The sequence below is a fragment of the Podarcis raffonei genome, chromosome 1 (assembly GCF_027172205.1).
Source record: "Podarcis raffonei isolate rPodRaf1 chromosome 1, rPodRaf1.pri, whole genome shotgun sequence".
Taxonomy (NCBI): Eukaryota; Metazoa; Chordata; class Lepidosauria; order Squamata; family Lacertidae; genus Podarcis; species Podarcis raffonei.
This window is the reverse complement of record NC_070602.1, coordinates 136,150,547-136,170,950: the sequence shown is the minus strand read 5'-3', so window position 1 is coordinate 136,170,950 and position 20,404 is coordinate 136,150,547. Positions and strand designations below refer to the sequence as shown.

At 42.7% G+C, this 20,404-nt stretch overlaps 1 protein-coding gene across 1 annotated transcript in view; it reads left to right on the top strand.

Moving 5' to 3' along the window:
- VWC2L (von Willebrand factor C domain containing 2 like) overlaps positions 1-12,489 on the top strand; it is a 115,902-nt gene extending 103,413 nt beyond the window's left edge. Inside the window, exon 4 of the mRNA XM_053364599.1 lies at positions 8,781-12,489. Coding sequence (XP_053220574.1) covers positions 8,781-8,929 — 149 coding nt within the window. The 3' untranslated portion in view covers positions 8,930-12,489. The remainder of the gene's footprint in view (positions 1-8,780) is intronic.
- Positions 12,490-20,404: the final 7,915 nt, after the last annotated feature.

Genomic DNA, 20,404 nt, shown 5'->3' with positions numbered 1-20,404 from the left:
CTAGTGAAGAGCAAATCCATTAACATGACAAAAGGTGTTGATGGGCCATCTGAGAGGAATTATTTGGCCTGGGGAGACAGATGTTGCCAAGGTGATGGGGTGTGTGTTTGAGGCGACAAGAAAAGATTTTTTTTTAGCAAGGTGTGCTGGGAAGAAGAGGGGAGAGGAAAGACTGGGAGCCATCTTGGGAGGCTGGCTGAAGGCTGGCTAGGAGAGAGGTCTTGGACCCCAGGGCTGCCCTTCTGTGAGGGACAAGCCCCTCGTGAAATGACCATGTTGTAAGATCTTGACTCACTCCATGGAGGCTGGAGGTGGAAATAGGTGAATAAACCATATTTCTTAAAGCTACAACAGTCTGTGCTGTGTCTCAATTCTCCAAAGAAATACAGACCGTGGGTGAGTGCTTGAAACCCCATGGGCTCTTGCCACCACTTGGCAGAGAGAGGGGGAGGCATGCAAAATTTGTAACAATAAGCAGAAGACAGAGTGCTGAGCAATATGGTTTCTGCCACTTGGACAGGAACTGATGGATATGTGCAAAGCAGCCCAGAAAGATGGTTTGACAGTTACCCGGGGATGTCTTACTCACACAGTTTTATTTTTTATAATATTTTTTTTTATTACGTTTCTTTCCAAATTTTATACATTACAAACAAATAAGGAGTTTACAAGAAACCATTTTTTTTTTTTTTAACAAAAATCCCAACTTGGACTTCCCCACCCCTTCCGATTCTGCGTTCTTTATATTAACAATGTCAGCAATTTGTTACCTTATGTCATACCTTATTGTAACTTTTACATGTTATATATCTATATTCAATGTATTATGTCACAATTTTTATACCTTTAAAATAAACGTAACATGTTCAATTTCATATTATCTCCTTTTCTCTTTTATCACTTAGTTTACTATTTACTTAATCATAATTGCTAAAGCATATCATTTCCAAATCATGCACCGTCTTAAGATTCATACAGTTTGTAATACTTTTGCAAGTAGTCTTTAAACTTTTTCCAGTCCACCTCAATTGTTTCTACATCCAAATCTCGGATTCTGCCGGTCAGTTCAGCTATCTCCATGTAGTCCATCAACTGCATCTGCCATTCCTCCAGCGTGGGTAAATCTTGTGTCTTCCAGTTCTTTGCGATGAGTATTCTTGCTGCTATACTAGCATACATAAACAAAGTTCTGTCCTTCTTTAACACTTTCTGGTCTACCATGCCCAACAGGAAGGCCTCTGGTTTCTTGGGAAAGGTATACCTAAATACCTTTTTCAACTCATTGTAAATCATTTCCCAGAAAGCCTTAACCTTTGGGCATGTCCACCAGAGGTGAAAGAAAGTCCCCTCTGCTTCCTTACACTTCCAACATTTATTGTCAGACAGGTGATGTATCTTAGCTAACTTGACTGGGGTCATGTACCACCGGTATATCATTTTCATAATGTTTTCCTTCAAGGCCGTACTGGCCGTGAATTTCATTCCGGTGTTCCATAACCTTTCCCAGTCTTCAAACATAATGTTGTGTCCAACATCCTGTGCCCATTTAATCATAGCAGATTTAACTGTCTCATCCTGTAAATTCCACATAAGCAGCAAGTTATACATTCTAGATAACAGCTTTGTCTTTGGTTCTAACAATTCTGTCTCTAGTTTCGACTTTTCCACCTGGAAACCAACTTTTTTGTCCATTTTGAAAACCTCTTGAATTTGAGCATAATGTAGCCAATCTCGCACCTTATTTTTTAGTTTGTCCTGGCTCTGCAACTTCCAATTGTCTCCAATTTTTTCAGTCAATTCCCAATATTTCGGCCAATAGGCCTCCATATTGGGTCTTTTTCGGGCCTTGGCCTCCACTGGTGATAGCCACCTCGGAGTTTTACTCTCTAGTAAGTCTTTATATTTCATCCAGACTGCGAAAATTGCTTTTCTGACAATGTGGCTTTTAAACAATTTATGTGCTTTAACCTTGTCGTACCATAGGTATGCGTGCCATCCAAAAGCATTATTAAAACCTTCCAGATCTAGGACATCGGTGTTTTCCAACAAAAACCAATCTTTCAGCCAGCAGAAGGCTGCAGCTTCATAATACAACCTCAAGTCCGGCAGGGCAAACCCCCCTCTTTCTTTCGAATCTGTTAATATTTTAAACTTTATTCGGGGCTTTTTGCCCTGCCAGATAAATCTAGATATATCCTTCTGCCATTTTCCAAAGCAATCCACTCTGTCCACGATCTGTAAGGTTTGAAACAAAAATAACATTTTCGGCAACACATTCATTTTTATAGCTGCAATTCTTCCCAACAAGGAAAGTTTCAATCTTGACCAAATTTCTAAATCCTTTTTAACTTCCAACCAACATTTCTCATAATTATCCTTAAATAAATTCAAATTCTTGGAGGACAAATAGATCCCAAGGTATTTCACTTTTTTAACCACATTCAGTTCTGTTTCTCTCTGAAACCCCTCTGTTTCTGTAATTGTTAAATTTTTGGTCAGAACCTTAGTTTTTTGTTTATTCAACCTAAATCCCGCCACCCGACCAAATTCAGATATAAGTTCGAGAACTCTTTTTGTACTGGATTCTGGCTCCTGCAGTGTCAAAACTAGGTCATCTGCAAAAGCTTTCAGTTTATATTGTTTCACTCCGACCTCTATCCCTTGTACCAACCGGTCCTCTCTGATCATATTCAATAGCACCTCCAGGACTGAAATAAATAACAGAGGGGATAGAGGGCACCCTTGTCGTGTCCCTTTTTCAATTTTAAATTCCTCCGTCACCACATTGTTCACTATTAATTTAGCTTTTTGTTCTGAATAGATTGCATGTAATCCATTCTCAAACCCCCGTCCCACTCCCATCCCTTCCAAGTTCTTCTTCATAAACATCCAAGATATGTTGTCAAATGCTTTCTCCGCATCAATAAAGATTAACACCGCCCTTGTGTTCCTGTTAGTCTGCAAAAGTTCTAAAATGTCAATGATGTTTCTAGTGTTCTCATATAAATGTCTACCAGGGAGAAAGCCAGCTTGGTCTTTATGAATTACTTCATTTAAGACTTTTTTAAGTCTATTTGCCAAAATGTCTGCAAATATTTTGTAATCCACATTTAGGAGTGAGATGGGACGGTAGTTTTTAAGCTGAGTCTTTTCAGATTCTGACTTAGGTATCAATGTGATGAAGGCTTCTTTCCACGTTTCTGGTGCCCTCTTCCCATCCATAATCTGGTTACATACCTCCAACAAAGGTTGTATCAAATAGTCCTTCAGAACCTTGTAATATTTGGAGGTAAGTCCATCCGGGCCTGGAGATTTGCCTAGTTGCATATTCTGAATGGCACCTTCAATTTCCTGTGAGGTTATTGTAGAGTTCAAGATTGATCTTTTATCTTGAGTTATTTTTGATAGTCCATTTATCTTTAAAAATTGATCTATCTCTGATTCTTTCTGGGGCCCCTGTGCATACAGTTCTTTGAAGTATCTGTGGAAGCACCTCCTAATTTCTTCTGGTTTCTGTACGATCCTTCCATCAATCTCTAGATTTGTTATCGTGTTTAGCTTTTGTCTTTTTTTCAGCTGCCAAGCTAGCAGCTTTCCACATTTATTTGCTGATTCAAAAGATCTTTGCTTCATCTGTTTTATTTTCCATTCAATCTCCTGATTAATCAATTTTGAGTATTCTGCTTGGTGGAATTTAATTTCTCTCAGCACCTCCTTGGACTTTGGTTTGGTTCTCAGTTTTTTTTACTCACACAGTTTTATTGTGGGTGGGCTGTAAAAGCCAATACAAATGGGAACAAAATTTATTGTGCTGCTTATAAGATTTTTTTTTAGCAAGGTGTGCTGGGAAGAAGAGGGGAGAGGAAAGACTGGGAGCCATCTTGGGAGGCTGGCTGAAGGCTGGCTAGGAGAGAGGTCTTGGACCCCAGGGCTGCCCTTCTGTGAGGGACAAGCCCCTCGTGAAATGACCATGTTGTAAGATCTTGACTCACTCCATGGAGGCTGGAGGTGGAAATAGGTGAATAAACCATATTTCTTAAAGCTACAACAGTCTGTGCTGTGTCTCAATTCTCCAAAGAAATACAGACCGTGGGTGAGTGCTTGAAACCCCATGGGCTCTTGCCACCACTTGGCAGAGAGAGGGGGAGGCATGCAAAATTTGTAACAATAAGCAGAAGACAGAGTGCTGAGCAATATGGTTTCTGCCACTTGGACAGGAACTGATGGATATGTGCAAAGCAGCCCAGAAAGATGGTTTGACAGTTACCCGGGGATGTCTTACTCACACAGTTTTATTGTGGGTGGGCTGTAAAAGCCAATACAAATGGGAACAAAATTTATTGTGCTGCTTATAAGCAAAGCAGAAGGCATCGTTTTAATGTGAACAATATCTAGCAGCCATCCATTATCTTGGCTGACAGCAATCTAAATTGCATTGAGGTAGTTAAAACTGGCAACTTCAGACTTGGGGCCTGCGGTAGGGGTTTCTTTTTCTTTTTCTTTTTTAAAAAACCTGGGCTCTTGTAGAAGTGCACTAATAAAGCCCATGGTGATCATAAAGTTAATGAGATGAAAGAAATGGGTTTCCAATGCTATAAAATGTAAATGCCTCTGGCGTGGAAAGCAGACCAAAGTCAGCCCACCCCATTCACAAAAGTACATGGGAGAGGCACACAGAGGCCAGTGAGTATGACCAAGCTAAACACAGCTTTGGATCTGCTTCCCCATTAAACAGACTGGCACCTCTAATTTAGGCTCATCTACAATTTAGACAGAGCAGATGGGAACTATTTGCCTGTAATAGTTTCCATTTACAGGTGAGCATTCTGAGCAGAAAATAGAGGGGGCTAAGTGTGAAATCCATCATCATTTCCTTTGCCTTTGGTCCAGAAAAACAAGAAGAGAAATGTAAACAACTCTCCCGAGTGTAAATACATTTCCAAAATGTAAATGAGAAAGGAATTGGACTTCCGCAACTGCTTCAGGGACAGGGCCCATCTTCTCAGAAAGTAGTCTCAAACGGGAAGGGTTTTTTCAAACATATGGCTATGGGGTGAACCTATGAATCTCTGTGTAATCACACTGCAGAAGATAGAATATGGCTTCTAACAATGAGTTTGTACTCCCAAAATTATTCATTTTTTATTCGTTTCTTTGCCTTTGTGCCATATTAGATATGCCAAAACAACAGCACAATCGTCCAGTATGGATACTCCTGGAGCGACTGAAATGGCACTTGCAGGGTCTGGACCTGCAAGTTAGTCTTCCACCTGCCTCCCCATGAGCCCACCCTTGGTCCCTCCTGCTCACTATCATTGGTGGGCACCAGCCAGGGCCACAGTTGCCACCCTCCAGCTGCTTACCCATCTCCAGTGAGAGATGAATATCACCCACGATCTGGCTGGCACTTAGATTAGGCCAGGGAAAGGGGGAGTCAGTAGGGTGCAGATTTAAATCGCTGGAGAACAGCAGTTAAATGATCCGCCAGGTTTTGGTCTGTGCCCCTAGACATAAATAAAATAGCATTGCCCAAACTCCTACTTTTGATTCCCCTTGTATTTGTTGTGGTATTAACGGAGGCACAGTGCAATTATGTATACGTGAGTCTGAGATTAACATAGCATGCATGTATATAAACATCTGGGCCATTGTTTTTAGTAAGACTTTTATGAGCATGAGAGACAAATTCCTGCTGACTTAGAAGTGGTTTGGTTTTTGATATTTTCTCATAAATAAATGGAGTTGGGGGAGGGGAAAGATAATAAGCAGATTAGAGAAATCTCTTTTATAAAATAAAAATCCATAATAAATCTTGTTTGGAGTATGAATAAATCATTTCTGCCATACATAATTCATTGTTCTCAAATAACAAGCGCAGGACCCAAGGAAGGAAGGAGGCACTTTCAGGGACTATATCTCCCCACCCCACCCCGCTTGCAGCTCTAAAGAGATTTTGGGAGAGCTGTGCCCTTTTCCATCCCCAGAGAGTTTGACCCCACCTCTCTCACTGCAGTAGGCAAGCACTTCTATAGGAGTGCAATCACTGTAAATTGCCAGTATGTGTCATGTTCATTATTAGATTTCTCCTCCTAAAACCATTTGGAGAAAAGAAACTTTATTCACATAATATACAGAGAGAATTTGGAGGAAGACTACACAAAAGGGAAGCTAGACTTCTCCTATACTGTGAATCATAATTCTGCAACTGAAAGCTGAGATTCTGCAACTAGAATGAATGGCAAAAGTGGGATGTACTTCCTGCTCTCTTTTCCTCTCTCCTGCCAACTTGAGTGAAAATTAAAATCTGCAGAATATATAGACTGCTGAGGCCTGGAAGAATAGATAGGAAGGCAGTAGAGGGCGCAAACAGAGAGTTTGACAGTCTGCAACTTGTACACAGAGAAAATGAGAAAGGGGGGTGGTGCTAAAAGAAGCCCTACCCTAAGCATTGGTTTTTGTGCTTTTCCATATGATTTTCCTCTGCTTGGTTTGTTTTCTCTACAACGATAGGACCTAGAAATCTGTTTTTTATATTTTAAAAAGATGTCCCATGAATGCTGTGGACTGACTTCACATTCATGATCATCCTGCAGCTTCTTCAGTTCCACTCTCACCAGCCATGCCATTAATAACTGGTCCAGGATCACAGTAAAGATGCTGGCCATAGACATTTGAAAGAAAAGTTCAGAAACTGCACCCCTCCAACACACATTGGGTCATACTCAACTAATTTGTTGTGCCAGCAGACACCAGTACAATGAGTCTTGCTAGTGCAATAGCCTTCCCTGCCCCCACTCCTTGCTTGTGACTTCTGCACCCTCCCAGAACAGTGTATGGGGGGGAGGGAGATTTCTTCTTCTTCTTCTTCTTCTTCTTCTTCTTCTTCTTCTTCTTCTTCTTCTTCTTCTTCTTCTCCTCCTCCTCCTCCTCCTCCTCCTCCTCCTCCTCCTCCTCCTCGAATTTGTATATTGTTCTTCATCCATAGCTCTCAGGGTGGTTCACAAACTAAAATTACAAAATAAAAACCACAAAATACATAGTGGAGGAAAACAGCAAACCAATACTCTCCCCTCCCACATCACACTTAAAAGAACATTTGATGTTAATCAGCCAAAGGGCTGATTGAAGAGGAGCATTTTCACCAGGCGCCTAAAGGTGTCTAATGAAGGTATCAGCCAAAGCTCCCAAGGGAGAGCATTTCACAGATGGGGAGCCACTGCAGAAAAGGTCCGTTTATGTGTTGCCACCCTCAAGACCCCTCATGGAGGAGGCACACAAAGAAGGGACTCAGAGGATTATCTCCGGGTCCAGAGATTGTTCTATTTGGCCAGCATAAATGCTTGTGCTAGTGGAAAAAGCACCTTAGCGTGACATCAGACACCATCCTTTTTCAATGACAAAGTGATGGGAAATGTTGTGGCCTCTGTAATGTCCCACTTCCTGCTTGCCAGCATTTCATGATAGCCTTGTCCATAAGAAGAAACCAGGAACCCATAGTTCTAGACCTGCTCCTCGTCATTTTGTTTTCTGCTGCGCCACTCTTTTGCCATACTCTGTATGTAATCAAGGAAGGCGTACATCATGGGTAGGCAAACTAAGGCCCGGGGGCTGGATCCCATGAGTAGAAAGTGTGCTTTTATTTAAAATGCATCTCCGGGTTATTTGTGGGGCATAGGAATTTGTTCATTTTTTTCTGTTCAAAATATAGTCCAGCCCACCTCATGGTCTGAGGGACAGTGGACCGGCCCACGGCTGAAAAAGGTTGCTGACCCCTGGAGTACATGCTCCATTAGCAGCTATGGAAATGTGGCTGTGATGAAGCATCCTCTTTTCACATTCATGCATTTGGACCCTGATCGGAACCATATGGTCTGGGGTCTACTTAGATGCCAGCTCAGCAGTCTTTTTTCTGATTTTCTACTGTTTGTCAACACAGTGTTTATATTGGTACATGGAACCTTTCCACTGTTCGCTGCTTCCATGGGTGTTGGATCATGAGTAAAGTAGATAGAGTATTAGGTTTAGAAAGAGATGTTTGCACTGTAATTATGACCAATGCTTTTTTTCTAGAAAAATAGATGCCGGTACTCACCATGAAGTTGTTATAGTATGTGCCACACTTTTTAACAACAACAAAAAGAGGTGCCAGTACTGCGTGTCCTTGAGTATCCCCTGAAAAAAGGCCCTGATTTTGACCTTCATCTTAATAGATTGTGACCACATTGCCCAACCCAAAGACTGGTTCGCATTTAAGCTTTGCCCCTAAACAACACTCTGCTGTGAGAACAGTGGAGCTCAAGACTGCCAAGCATTTACTGATCAGTTATTCTGCCTAGGACTGTTCATTAGGCAGAGTGAGGCAGCTGCCTCAGCTGGCACAGAGGTGTATGTCATGTGCCCCGTGTGTTAATTACTGCTCTGAGGTGTGGTGGAGGACTGTTGTCCTAGCACTGTCATTTTAGTAAGGTTGTGCTGCCACTCTGAATGTAAATGGGTGGGGGCATTTTGCCCTATTGCTACCCTGACAGCAAGGAACAAAGAAAGGGGCAGGGGGTCCAATTCAGTGGTAATCACAGTGGGCTCAATACCGCCCAAGTAAGGCACTTGTAACTTTCACTGGTTTCAATGGAAGAGAATTAAGCATGGGCTTAACTATTGCGCTCTGTCATCAGTGGGGCTTAAAAGTGAACCACTTTTGGCTGAATTGTACCCATCATAAAGACATCCATATTCCCCAATCTGCTTCACTGTTTAATGTATTTATGTGTGTACATTTCCAGGTCCAAACTGCTTTGCAGGAACCACCATCATTCCGGCTGGCATCGAAGTGAAAGTGGACGAGTGCAACATCTGTCACTGCCACAACGGGGACTGGTGGAAGCCTGCTCAGTGTTCCAAACGCGAATGCCAAGGCAAGCTGACTGCATAGGGCAAAATCCCAAGCAACAAGGAGTGTGTGTCCAATGTAACGGCTTCTACACTGCACATGTTAAATCTGCCAGCTGCAATAGGGTCACCAGCAAAACCTTTAAGGGTTTAACAAAAGTGAATATTTTACTAATGGGCAAGTTTTCTCCCTGTATAGATATTTAACCTACCACAGCAAGCAGCACAGATTGATGGCTAGCAAAAGGACATCCTACAGAGGTTCTTCCTCCAACCTGCCAACTGAGTTACAGCTCATTTTAGCTCTTCACATCTGTGACATCAATATCATTCATGGTTTTGTGAGCTTCAACATCTTCTTTTCCCCCCTCGGAGCCAGGGTAGTTGGAACACGCAAGTTAAATGAGGATGGTTCAGGAATGAAATGCACTTTTTAAAACCAGTGGGAGAGAGGATGCAGGAAGAAGGAGGACCTTCAAGAATATAATGGATGCACAGATATACAGCAACCAGGCACCCTAGGAGCCTTCTGTATATGTTATGCTTTCTCCACCACGTGGGGACAATTGAATTGAAGAAATGTATACATCATAATGACAAAGGATACAGGCTAAAGTGTCAGGCAACCAGTATATAGGTAGATAACCTCAATGTCCTTGAAATAGTTTATGTGACTCAAGAAAGCCAGCACTAACTGACATCCCTCCATATACCTTAATGCCTCCCCTTATGTTGCATTCCTGTTTCTTCCCACTCCACTTATTTTGTTGTAGGCTCTGTAAGGGAGGAAAGGGGAGAAGGAACATTAGATTTCTACATTGCCAGCTTGCTCCCTGCCTCTATTTGACTGTCAGAGAAGGGAAGAGGAAGCCCACCTGAGGCATGTAGTCAGACGCTACAAGTAGACTCCAGAAATAATGGCACCTTCTTTGCCCTCCCACACATACCAAGTAACATGATATTGAAAGTTGCAATCAACAGATTTTATGGGATAATAAATGAAATGATGTTGTAATAAATAACAAGATGAAAGATGAAAAAATCTTTTTTAATAATTTCAGTGGCACCTTTAAGATCAACAATATAAGCTTTCAAGGTATGAGCTTTTGTGTGTAGTACACATTTTGTCAGATACTCTGAAGCAGAGGTCGCTTCAACCTTATAACTGTTGATTACTGTTATGGCACTTGGTTCCACAGGGAAGGGCATGACAGATCAACATGGCTATCCACCTGAATCTGTAGTTATGGAAGGCACCACATTGAGCTGCATGAAATGGAAGTCCATCAACCTTATAAAAAAAACTCGCACAGGTACAGACTGATATTTTATTTCTAACTAAATGCAAAAATTTGGATATTATACCTAAAGGTCTCAGAGCTTATATTTAGTTGATATTAAAGGTGCCACTGGAATTATTTAAAAAGATTTTTTCATCTTTCATATTTATTATGACTATGACAGATCAACACAGCTATCCACCTGAATCTGAAATGATGTTGGAACAGGAAAACATCAATGAAAGGGTTTCCATCCATGACTAACCGTTACATTCTTCATCAGTACTTTAAGGGGGAAACTATGGAAAATACACGTCATCCCAAATTCCTAAGGCATGGGACTTCAACAGGCTCACATAAGGGACTGGTTTGACCATCTGTGATGTCTGAAACCAAAGTAAACAATCCCATGTAATACAATGTTGATTTCCTCCAAAGCTAAAATTCCATTTTCTCGGCAGTTTTCCTGAGTTATATCTGTATTTACCTTGTTTCACTATCATCTAGGTTTTGCCTCTAAAGACTGGTCCTCTGTGTGCCATTTCCAGCATTCACTGAAGGTAATGGCAGTATTTTGAACTAATTCAGTAAGACCAGGTTTTGGCACACTGCTCTTCCTCAAGAGCAGATCTGAATAGGAAACAGCTCTGCTTGCTGGCATTTTCTTGTACGGCAGTAAAATATTTGATGAAGTAAACATGTTAGTGTCCAAAGCCTGTAATTGCCAAAGCCACTCTGGAAAGCCTAGTGGCAACAGCTAGCTTGCAGCAGCATGGAACAGGTTGGAACCAGGTCCACAATTAACATATCCCACAGTTTTTCTTAAGAGCTTGGTGAGGTATGCCTCATGCTCCACAGAGAGAGATTTGTGTTCCTGGGAATGCCCTTGGTCTTCTTCTTGTCTCAGAGTAGGATCATCTTGCTAAGTGGGAAGGACGATTTTGCAATAGAAGGCAAGTATTTAGGGCCCAAGTTTGTGGAGGACTTGTAGTACGCCTGCAGCAAATGTTTGTAGAGATGGAGGGGATATTAGTTGGGTTTTCCTCAAAATCAATTGATTGTGGGTAGGATTGCTTTGTTGGGAACTAGATCCAGCTTAAAATACAACCTCTACACCTTGCTTCAACAAACCACATTTCTCCAGTAGGCCATAGCTGCCATTGTCTTGCCTCCAACCCCATTAAGCCATGGTAAGGGATGGTCGAGAAAGCCAATTCCGTTTGAATTTAGAGAGGAACCTACTTAATTGGCCGTTTCTGAAACTATTCAAAGGATGGTTACCCTCTGAAATCCACAAATCTCCAAATTTTGCAGTGCAGTTCTCCAGCTATGTAATGCATCTGAAAACACATATATTAGTGAAAATAGCATACATAAATGAATCACATTATTTTGCAACAATATGTATATTGGGCAAAATTACATATAAATGTGTGTATTATGAGAAAATTGCATTAAAATGCTGGTGAATTTTCATGAAGACTTTAAAAAGATTCAGAAATTAATGTGGAAGTGTGGAGAATGGAAAAAATGAGAGAAACCAAAATTGACAGATCCAACCATTCCTCACCATGACTGCCAGACCATTCATGATTTCTCTCCCTCATCTGTCTCTCACACATACGCACACAACATGCAATAAGCACCTTGATTTCAGTTCCTAGCCACCTGGTCTTTTCTTTCAATTGGGGCTACCCCATTCCAATGTTAGTGTTGTTATTAAGTTTTGAGTGAGTCCAGTCCCACAGGCATTTCTCCCCTCCCCACAAGTCACATCCTTCTGTTTCTAACCAGGTCCATGCCCCTGGCCTCAGAGTGCTCAGCCGGCCAGGTGCCTCGCTTGGACTTACGCTGTCATGCCAAGACAAAACTCCCACCCAGACAAGCTCTGCATGGGCCTGTTTCTAACTATACTGGTTGGTTGGTTGGTTGGTTGGTTGACAGAAATTAGTTTGTAAGATTTGGCATGCAGGTCAGGAGTATGTAGGCAGCTGCTCACACATAAGCAAGCAATTTCCCCCCATTTTGGAGTGTGCGTCATGCATCACCCTGCAAGCAAGAATGCCGTTTCATCTTCAGAGCTCTCCCTCCTCCTTTCTAAGGGCATCCTCTTCTCAGTATTTTTTTCATTGCTTTCAGCTGCCCCCCCCCGCCCCCAGGTTTATCAAGTCATAGAAGAAGGCTTTTTGAACCTATGTGCTGTTAACTACAGCCACATAATCATGGGTGCAGTAAAAAGATCACTAAACCAAACCTTTAACCTTAAAGTGGAGCCCTCCCTCTTCTAGCACACCAGACCCTGCAGTGCAGGAGGTCAGGGAATGGGAGGCTTAGAATAGTGCAGATGCTTTGCTTGCATGAGCTGATACTTCATTCAAACGTCTTTTGAGATGTAGAGTTGAGAAAGTCTTCTACCTTATTATCATCATCATCATCATCATCATCATCATCATCATCATCATTATACCGCCCTATACCTGGAGGTCTCAGGGCGGTTCACAGAATAAAATCAAAATATAAAACCACAAAATAAAAGGGTAGACCAAGGATAGCCAACATGGGGCTTGCTAAACGTTGGACTACAAATCCTATCAGCCGTAACTCAGGGGCATCTAAGGGGAACCATGTTGGCCTCCCCGGAGTAGACAATTATGGGCTAGAAGGGTCGACAGTCCCATTTGGCATAAGGCAATTTCATATACTCATAGCACACCTGGCAGAGGGTGAAGTTGCCAAGTCTGAACAACAGAACAAGGTTCTGGCAGGTAACCAGTATTTGGATCTCAAAAGCTAGCTCTTCCCAGGGTCCACCCATGACCCAGCTGATTTGGTAACACTCTCCTCCCACCAAATTCTGCCCTGCCTATTCTGCTCATAGGAGAAATACATTTGAAATCATAAATGCATTTGGTAGCCCTAAATGTGTGTCTCACTGAGCAGTGCTGGTGATTAAAGCAAGCTATGATATATCCCACAGGAGAAGGCAAAACATGGAGGGAGAGAGAAAAGAATCCCATCAAACAAAGGTAGGGTTGCTAGGAAAACTGACTGCAATGAAATGAACCAGGACAGAAGTTCTGCCAAAACCAGCACAAAAGTCAACATAAGACAGCTGGCAGCATGGGATAGGATCGCCCAGTGCCCACCCAAGATATTTGGCTGCCTAAAGCAGTTTAAAGTCAACACTTTAAAGAATCATATTGGACACCAATTCCTGACTTCATATACCGGTATTTCCTCCGCTCTTTAGAGGTGTGCCTGAGACAGGTCACTTCATCCTACCAGGGCAGGCTCACTTATGAGGCAGGGTGACGCAGCTGCCTTGGGTGGCAGAAGCCCCAGAGGCAGCACCCCAGCAGATGCCCTGCTCCCCACTGCTGCCATTGCTAGCAGAGAAATGGTGCCAGTTTCTGGCACGAGCTCATGAAATATCACTGAAATCTCGCAAGAACTCATGGAGCACATGAGATCTTGCCAGAACCCACTGTTGCCATTGTTGCTTCACAACCTGAGTAAGGGAGGCAGTGGGACAGCAGTGGGGTTTAAACCAAAATGCAGCTGCCCTTTGAAATTTGGACTTCTCTGAAATCTGCAATACAGTTCCTGCAGCCAAAGAATGTATAACCAAAAAAATGTCTATTTTATTGAAAATAACCTGCAAAAATGCATTCTGTTAGGGGGAAATTACTTGCAAGATGCATTAAATGGCAAAGCTAGTTACAAATATGCATACGATGGGAGATGTGCATGTACATGTTTTTGGACATGTGCCTACACAGTTCCATGTGGACTTCAAAAAAGCATATATGCCCAGAAACAGGGCAAACCAAAATGAGAAGAAATGAGAGAGAAACCCAAACTGATGAATTCACCCATCTCAACTTTTCATATATTTCAGTAGCACTTACCTGGTGCTTCGTTCCATTACATTTAGGGGAACTGGACCATGTGGGCAGGTTTTGTCCTGCAGAACCTTTTCCCATGGCAGAGAGCAAGGGGTTCTGGTGTGGGAAGGGCACTGCTAGGCAGGCAAAGAGGCAGACTTCAAGGTACCTTGAGGACAGCTTCCCTGGATGCTTGGCAAGTTTATTTCCTCAGCCAGAGCCAGCGTTGGCCCTCATCATCCTGCATCATATCAGGCAGCCCTTCTCTAATACACCAATTTGCAGCAAAGTTGGCACTTTGCTGTTGTGGCCATTAATTCACAAATGCGCATTTGTAAATCATTCATGAGCTGCTTCCCTCCTCCCTCACCCCTCTTTGTGATTTATTCATGTCCACAAAGAGCAGAAAGAAACATTTCCACACTTGCCATTCACTGAGAAATGTCTTCTGTGGTTTGTTCATTCTCCCAACCCCAACCCCCCTTCTACACACAAGTGAGCTAAGACCAGTGCAGGCCTGAGCATTCTCAATCCCTGGAATAAAAAATAAATGACATACCTAGGCGTTTGAAACACTATGAAAACCTTAAGTGGAGCCATGAAGTATAGCGGCCCATCTATTATTAAGGAACTACCATGTCCTATTGGGGTTGTGGGGCGTGGGGGGGGGGGAGAGAACTGAAAGAAAAAATGCAATTGGCTGGGATCCATCAAAGCACAGGCACACTAAGAGCTGTCCAAATAATTTACTGAGGCACAGAAGCTTGAACACACCACAAAGCAAGTTTTAGAAAGCAGCTACTCTTGGAGCTGGAGAGTGCCAACTGCTACGCAGGACCACTGTGAGTAGCAGCAAAGAGCCTTTTCCTGGAATCTGACCACTTCAGGGGTCACTGCAAAACACTACCGTTTTTTTCTCCAAGGAAAAGAGCACCCTCCTCATAATTGAAAAAGGACCTGAATGTTCTTGTATGCCACCATTTCCCCTGTTTTGTACCTCTCCGAGGGCTGCTCTACACATTTAAGAAAAAGCACAAGGTACACCACTTTAGAGGGCCAGTATAGATGCTTCCCTGCACCAGCAGAAAGCTAGCATGCCAGGGAGACGGGTTCTGTCCCAGCCATCACACTTTAGGCAGGTTTTCGTATGTGGGAGGAAAACCTATAAACATGCAGCTGCCATGATTCAGCCTCAGAAAGATTGGAATAGGTTCTTTTTCTGAATGGGTGTGTTTCTGCAACCACAGGAGCCCCCTTAGGGTCTGCACCTTGTACACTTCCCTGAAGAGACAATGTCTTTATATCCTGCACACCCTCTCTGAAACATGGTGAAGATAAGAGAGGCAGAGATGGAGATCATTAGTTTCCCCTCCTCATGGCCATCAAAATACATGGGTGGCTGGATAGCTTCAGTAGCAGTCAGGGCTCTTGCACTGTGCAGTTAAGGGCACACAGGTCATGTCCCATATGGTTTCTGGCTTCTGCACATGGGGAGGACTGCCAGATTGAGTAAAGCTGTGGAAGCACTTCATTTGTCATACCTCAAACGACAACCTAGCTACACTTACACCACCCTGTTTGAAGGACCGTGCATTATTCCCACAAATTCATACAGCGGCAAACATCTAGAAATCATCTAGACTGGCTTCCTGGCGCAGTGTGAACTTCAACCCACCAGAAATGGTGTTGCAATTTGCAGGGGCCGGCCATGCTTCTTAACCATTCCAACAAGTTATGTTATTAATTTCATTTACATCCTGCCTTTCTGTACTGGAAATCAAGGTGGTCTCAGGCATTCTTCCATCCAGGCACTAACCAGACCCAGACCTGCTTAGCTCTAGCAATGATGCTCTACCCTGTGCCTTCAAACCATGCTCGCAAGTCTGCCCACCCAGGGCAGGGGAGTTATTCCCTGTCTGAAAATCATATGATTGGCAGATCCTGACCTTGATCCCTCTGCACATACTTTTTCCATCAAGTCAAACCATTTCAAAGGTTACAAAGCATGTGTGTCAGTGTGCAAATGAATACCATGATATGGGAGTGATGGTGGGTGCTCTGGAGGAAGGCAGGGCAAAGCTTCTAGATCAGCCTTCACCAGTCTCATGGTCTCCAGGTATTTTGGACCAGAACTGCCATCAGCCGCTGTGCTGGGTGGGGCTGATGAGAACTGTAGTCCAAAACATCTGGAGGGCATCAGGTGGGCAAACAGTGCACACAAGCCAGACCATTAGGGCCAGGTCATCAGCTAGGTGCCCCCAGCCTCAGCTATGCCAAATCCCACTTGCAGAGACCAACTTGTGAACTCAAACAGTTGCTGAAACGCGGGGGGTTGTTTAGTAGGACTTTTGCTAAGAGGGTGCCTGTCAGCAAGGAGCCAGATTTTTTTTACACCTTTAAACAATAGTGTGCCTGAAAACTAGTGAAAACAAAAACAAACACTCTACTGTAAAAAAATGGGATTCTAGAATACAATATTGAAAAAAAATATATTATTAAAAAATTATTTTGTTAAATATAAAGTGTGTTATCCAGCAAACAATGTCTCTGGTGTCTTTCATCATCTCCACACCTACCGGCTGATGCTTCCAATTCATCATGATTTTCCCTGCTATTTTGTTTTAAAACAATCACAACCTAATTGGCCATGAAGAACTGGATGGGATGAAACAAGCTGAAGCTTAAAACAAATAAAATAAACTTAATCCATATATTATGGAGGTACGGTTGGTTCCTGGGAGGGATCAGTCTGGAAATTGGGGTTCTGCTTTGTTTTGGACATTACCCTTCCTCCCCTCCCCCCGAAGAGTTGAGTCTGCAGTCTGGGACACACTTTGATCCAGGGCTATTCAGGTGGCAAAGGGGATTCCAGGTGTCTTTTACCAGCTTTGATTGCTGTGCCAAAATTGATCAAAGTAGTTGCCTATTCCTTCCCAGGCTCAATTCTTACCTCTAAAGCTTGGGGTCTAGACATTTAAAACACTGCCTCCTGCCGTGTGTGACCCATATGCTGCATACTTGCACTGACAGAAATTCTACTGTCAACTAGGAGAAGCAGGAGAGAATGCAAATAAACACTTATTTGGTTTTACAGCACAGCTCAAAATAAAATTGCAACAGGAAAACAAAGAAGCAAAATATCTCAGTATGAATATCCCTGACTGGTTTTGATCAAATCCACAAAACCTTATTTCCAATTCTCTTTCCACCTTTAAATTTGTTACTATAGCCAGGACAGTAACCAAATCTGGGCAGGGCAGGAATTCTATACCTTAATAGGGGACAATTTCAGCCAGTGCACCATTTTTCTCATCCCTGCTTGCATGACAAAAGCTGTATCTGCCAAAATTATTTCTCCTACACAACAATTAAAGATACAAAAGCCTCATCTTCCTTGACTTCCCGGACACTCTAGCAGCCTGTGTCCCACATGTTGGCAATACTGCCTACATTTCTTGAATATTCAGAGGGGCTGCATCTGTCCTCTAGGGTGGGCAGATGCAAATGATGAGAGCGCTCTTGCACCTTTAATAGGAGAGGGAATTTCAGCAGCTTTAGCTTGTATGACAACACCCTAGGGGTTGCATAGTTGGATTATGATCATTCTGAAAATCAGTGACAAATTTATACTGTGAAGGAGAAGCCCAAGTATTTTTTCTCGATCTATAATGCTAGCTTTTCCCATCCTGGACCATATTTCTAACCTTAATGCAGCCTAATCAGAGTAATAATTTGCCTCCACATTGCAGAATGCATTTGATACCTGTAGGGAAAGATGGGAAGTGCCATTAATCATTTAAACTAACTACTGTAATGGTTTGCTGAGTAATTACTGCTATCACTACTGTTTGTACAGTACTTTAAATATGTGCAACCCTAAATATGATAAAAACATTATTATTCTTTGTTGATTTGGGGACATGTTAAAATAAATACATTAGACAAAAAGCTATCAGTTTGACACACCTATATTGTGTAGCAACACAGATGTTACAAATGCATAAAATATTGCATAAATTGCAAAGTTACTATCATTGCAACTTTCCTTTTCATTGCATGTTTTGGTTTGGTAGCCTTCAAGTGACTGGGGTAATGCCTACACAGCTTTTGTGTCCTTGTAACACTTGTGTAGAAGAGGGAATTTCAGGAGGTGTCATACAAGCTAAAATTCCTTATTCCAGACAACTGTTAAATGTGGAGAAGCCCTGCCCTCTTTTCCACCTGCCCACCCTAAGCCAGGACCCTCTACTGCATCCCTGTGGTCCACCGTGCATTGTTGATCTGCAACTCACATCGTGGTCACGCTTGCTAGGCCTGGTGGGAGCTGGAGTTCCGCAAGATATTGAGGCCCACAGGTTAGCCCCACCTGTTCTACAGGGTTGCAGCTTGACCTAAGGTGGCTTGAGAGAGCAGAATTACTACTATACAAATAGATGCTAAAACATGGGTCTTGAAGTACTGAACATGGGTCCAAAAAGGCTGAAGGTTGTTTAAGATGCTGATGAAGACTGCTGGTGTCTACTTTCACACCACGGTGGCTAACTTGTGGTTTTTGGACTGCATGGCATCAAACTGGAGGGTGGGAGGAACTCCAGTCAAAATTCTCTCTCCCTGCTCCCCAGAAAAGTAGGTGCCTAGCCTAACCTTTCGGAATATAATTAAAGGTGGTATAAAAACACAAGTAATAAATTAATAGTGTTTTTAGTTTGTTTGCATCGAGACCCATTCTGCCATTAGCTTCGTAATCTGAAGTGGTACAGCAGCATCACCAGTTTACCTCTTTGGTGAGAATCATGACATGGCAAAGTGGGTTTGGTGTAATGGTGTGCACATGGAAATCCACCATAGGGCATAGTGCTCATTTGTTTTATGTCGCTTCATTTTCCTTGTACGGAGAGTTGCTTTGCACATAGCAACATGCTGCAGGAGCATAACTTTGTAGGTGCAAATGGTCACCTAGTCCACCCCAAAGGCATTTGTTATTCAAAATATTTGGGCAAAGGGAGACATCATCTTGTACACAGTCATCTTCACTTACTTAAACCCCCAAAGTCACTTCCACACATCTAGGTACAACTACTCTCCTTGGACTCAGTTCTCAACAGACTCACTGTAATTTATCTCCTGAGTAGAAGAATTGTGGCTTTCTTCCCACCTTCATGCCTGTGCCTTTTCACTTTCCCTCCCTGATTTCTCTCAGGTAAAACAATTGACCTCCCTGTTGTGAACTGCAGGGATCCCACTCCAGGGTTGGTTTCCCAGACAACAAAAAGTTCATCCCCAATCACAGACATTAACCGTAGAGGCTGCTCAGTTTCAAATGTAAAAGGTTTCTTTAGCCTACTGGGTATTAGGGAAACTGAAGAAAGCTTTCAAAGGCACTACCACAATCACAAAAGCTTCTAATCTACTCAGAAATCCTGGAGAAATACTTTACCCTGAAAACTGAAGACCCGCAAAAGTGCATCTGAGGAATAACTCAACAGAAGATAGCATCTCCTTGTAAATCAGAGGTGCCCCTATTCAGATTGTGCACTACCTGGTATCAGTACCAACTAAGGGTGGACTATACATCTTTTAAATAATAATAGTAAACACTGGAAATCCAAATACATTTTCAACAACCTAACTCCAGAACATGAAAATAATGTACCATGTCAACGTCCCCACACAAAACAATTGATGAAAAATGGCCTTAGAATGTGACTCAATAAGATACTAATAAGTCTTTATGTTATTATGAAGGAATGTGGGTGGTGCTGTGGTCTAAACCACTAAGCCTCTTGGGCTTACTGATCAGAAGGTCGGCGGTTCGAATCTGTGTGACAGGGTGAGCTCCCATTGCTCTGTCCCAGCTTCTGCCAACCCACCAGTTCGAAAGCACACCAGTGCAAGTAGATAGATACCACTGCGGCGTGAAGGTAAATGACGTTTTCGTGTGCTCTGGCTTCCATCACGGTGTTCTGTTGTGTCAGAAACAGTTTAGTCAGACTGGGCACATGACCTGGAAAGCTTTCGGTGCACAAACGCTGGCTCCCTGGGCCTGAAGCGAGATGAGTGCCGCACCTCATAGTCACCTTTGACTGGACTTAACCATCCAGGGGTTAAGTCCAATTTAAGGGAATTTCTCACAGAACAATTATCAGAACAATCCTCTGACAGAACAATCCTCAGAACAATTTAAGGGAATATCTCAATTTGCTTTCATGTTATTATTCCTTATCCAATGGGGCCATTTGCTTTCTTGCTTCAATTGCACCAATTATTGCTTTTGTCAGCTGAATGCAATGGGATTCACTTGGGATTGTGACCCATAACAGACTTAGCTGCCCTAGTCAAGATGGAGCTCCAAGC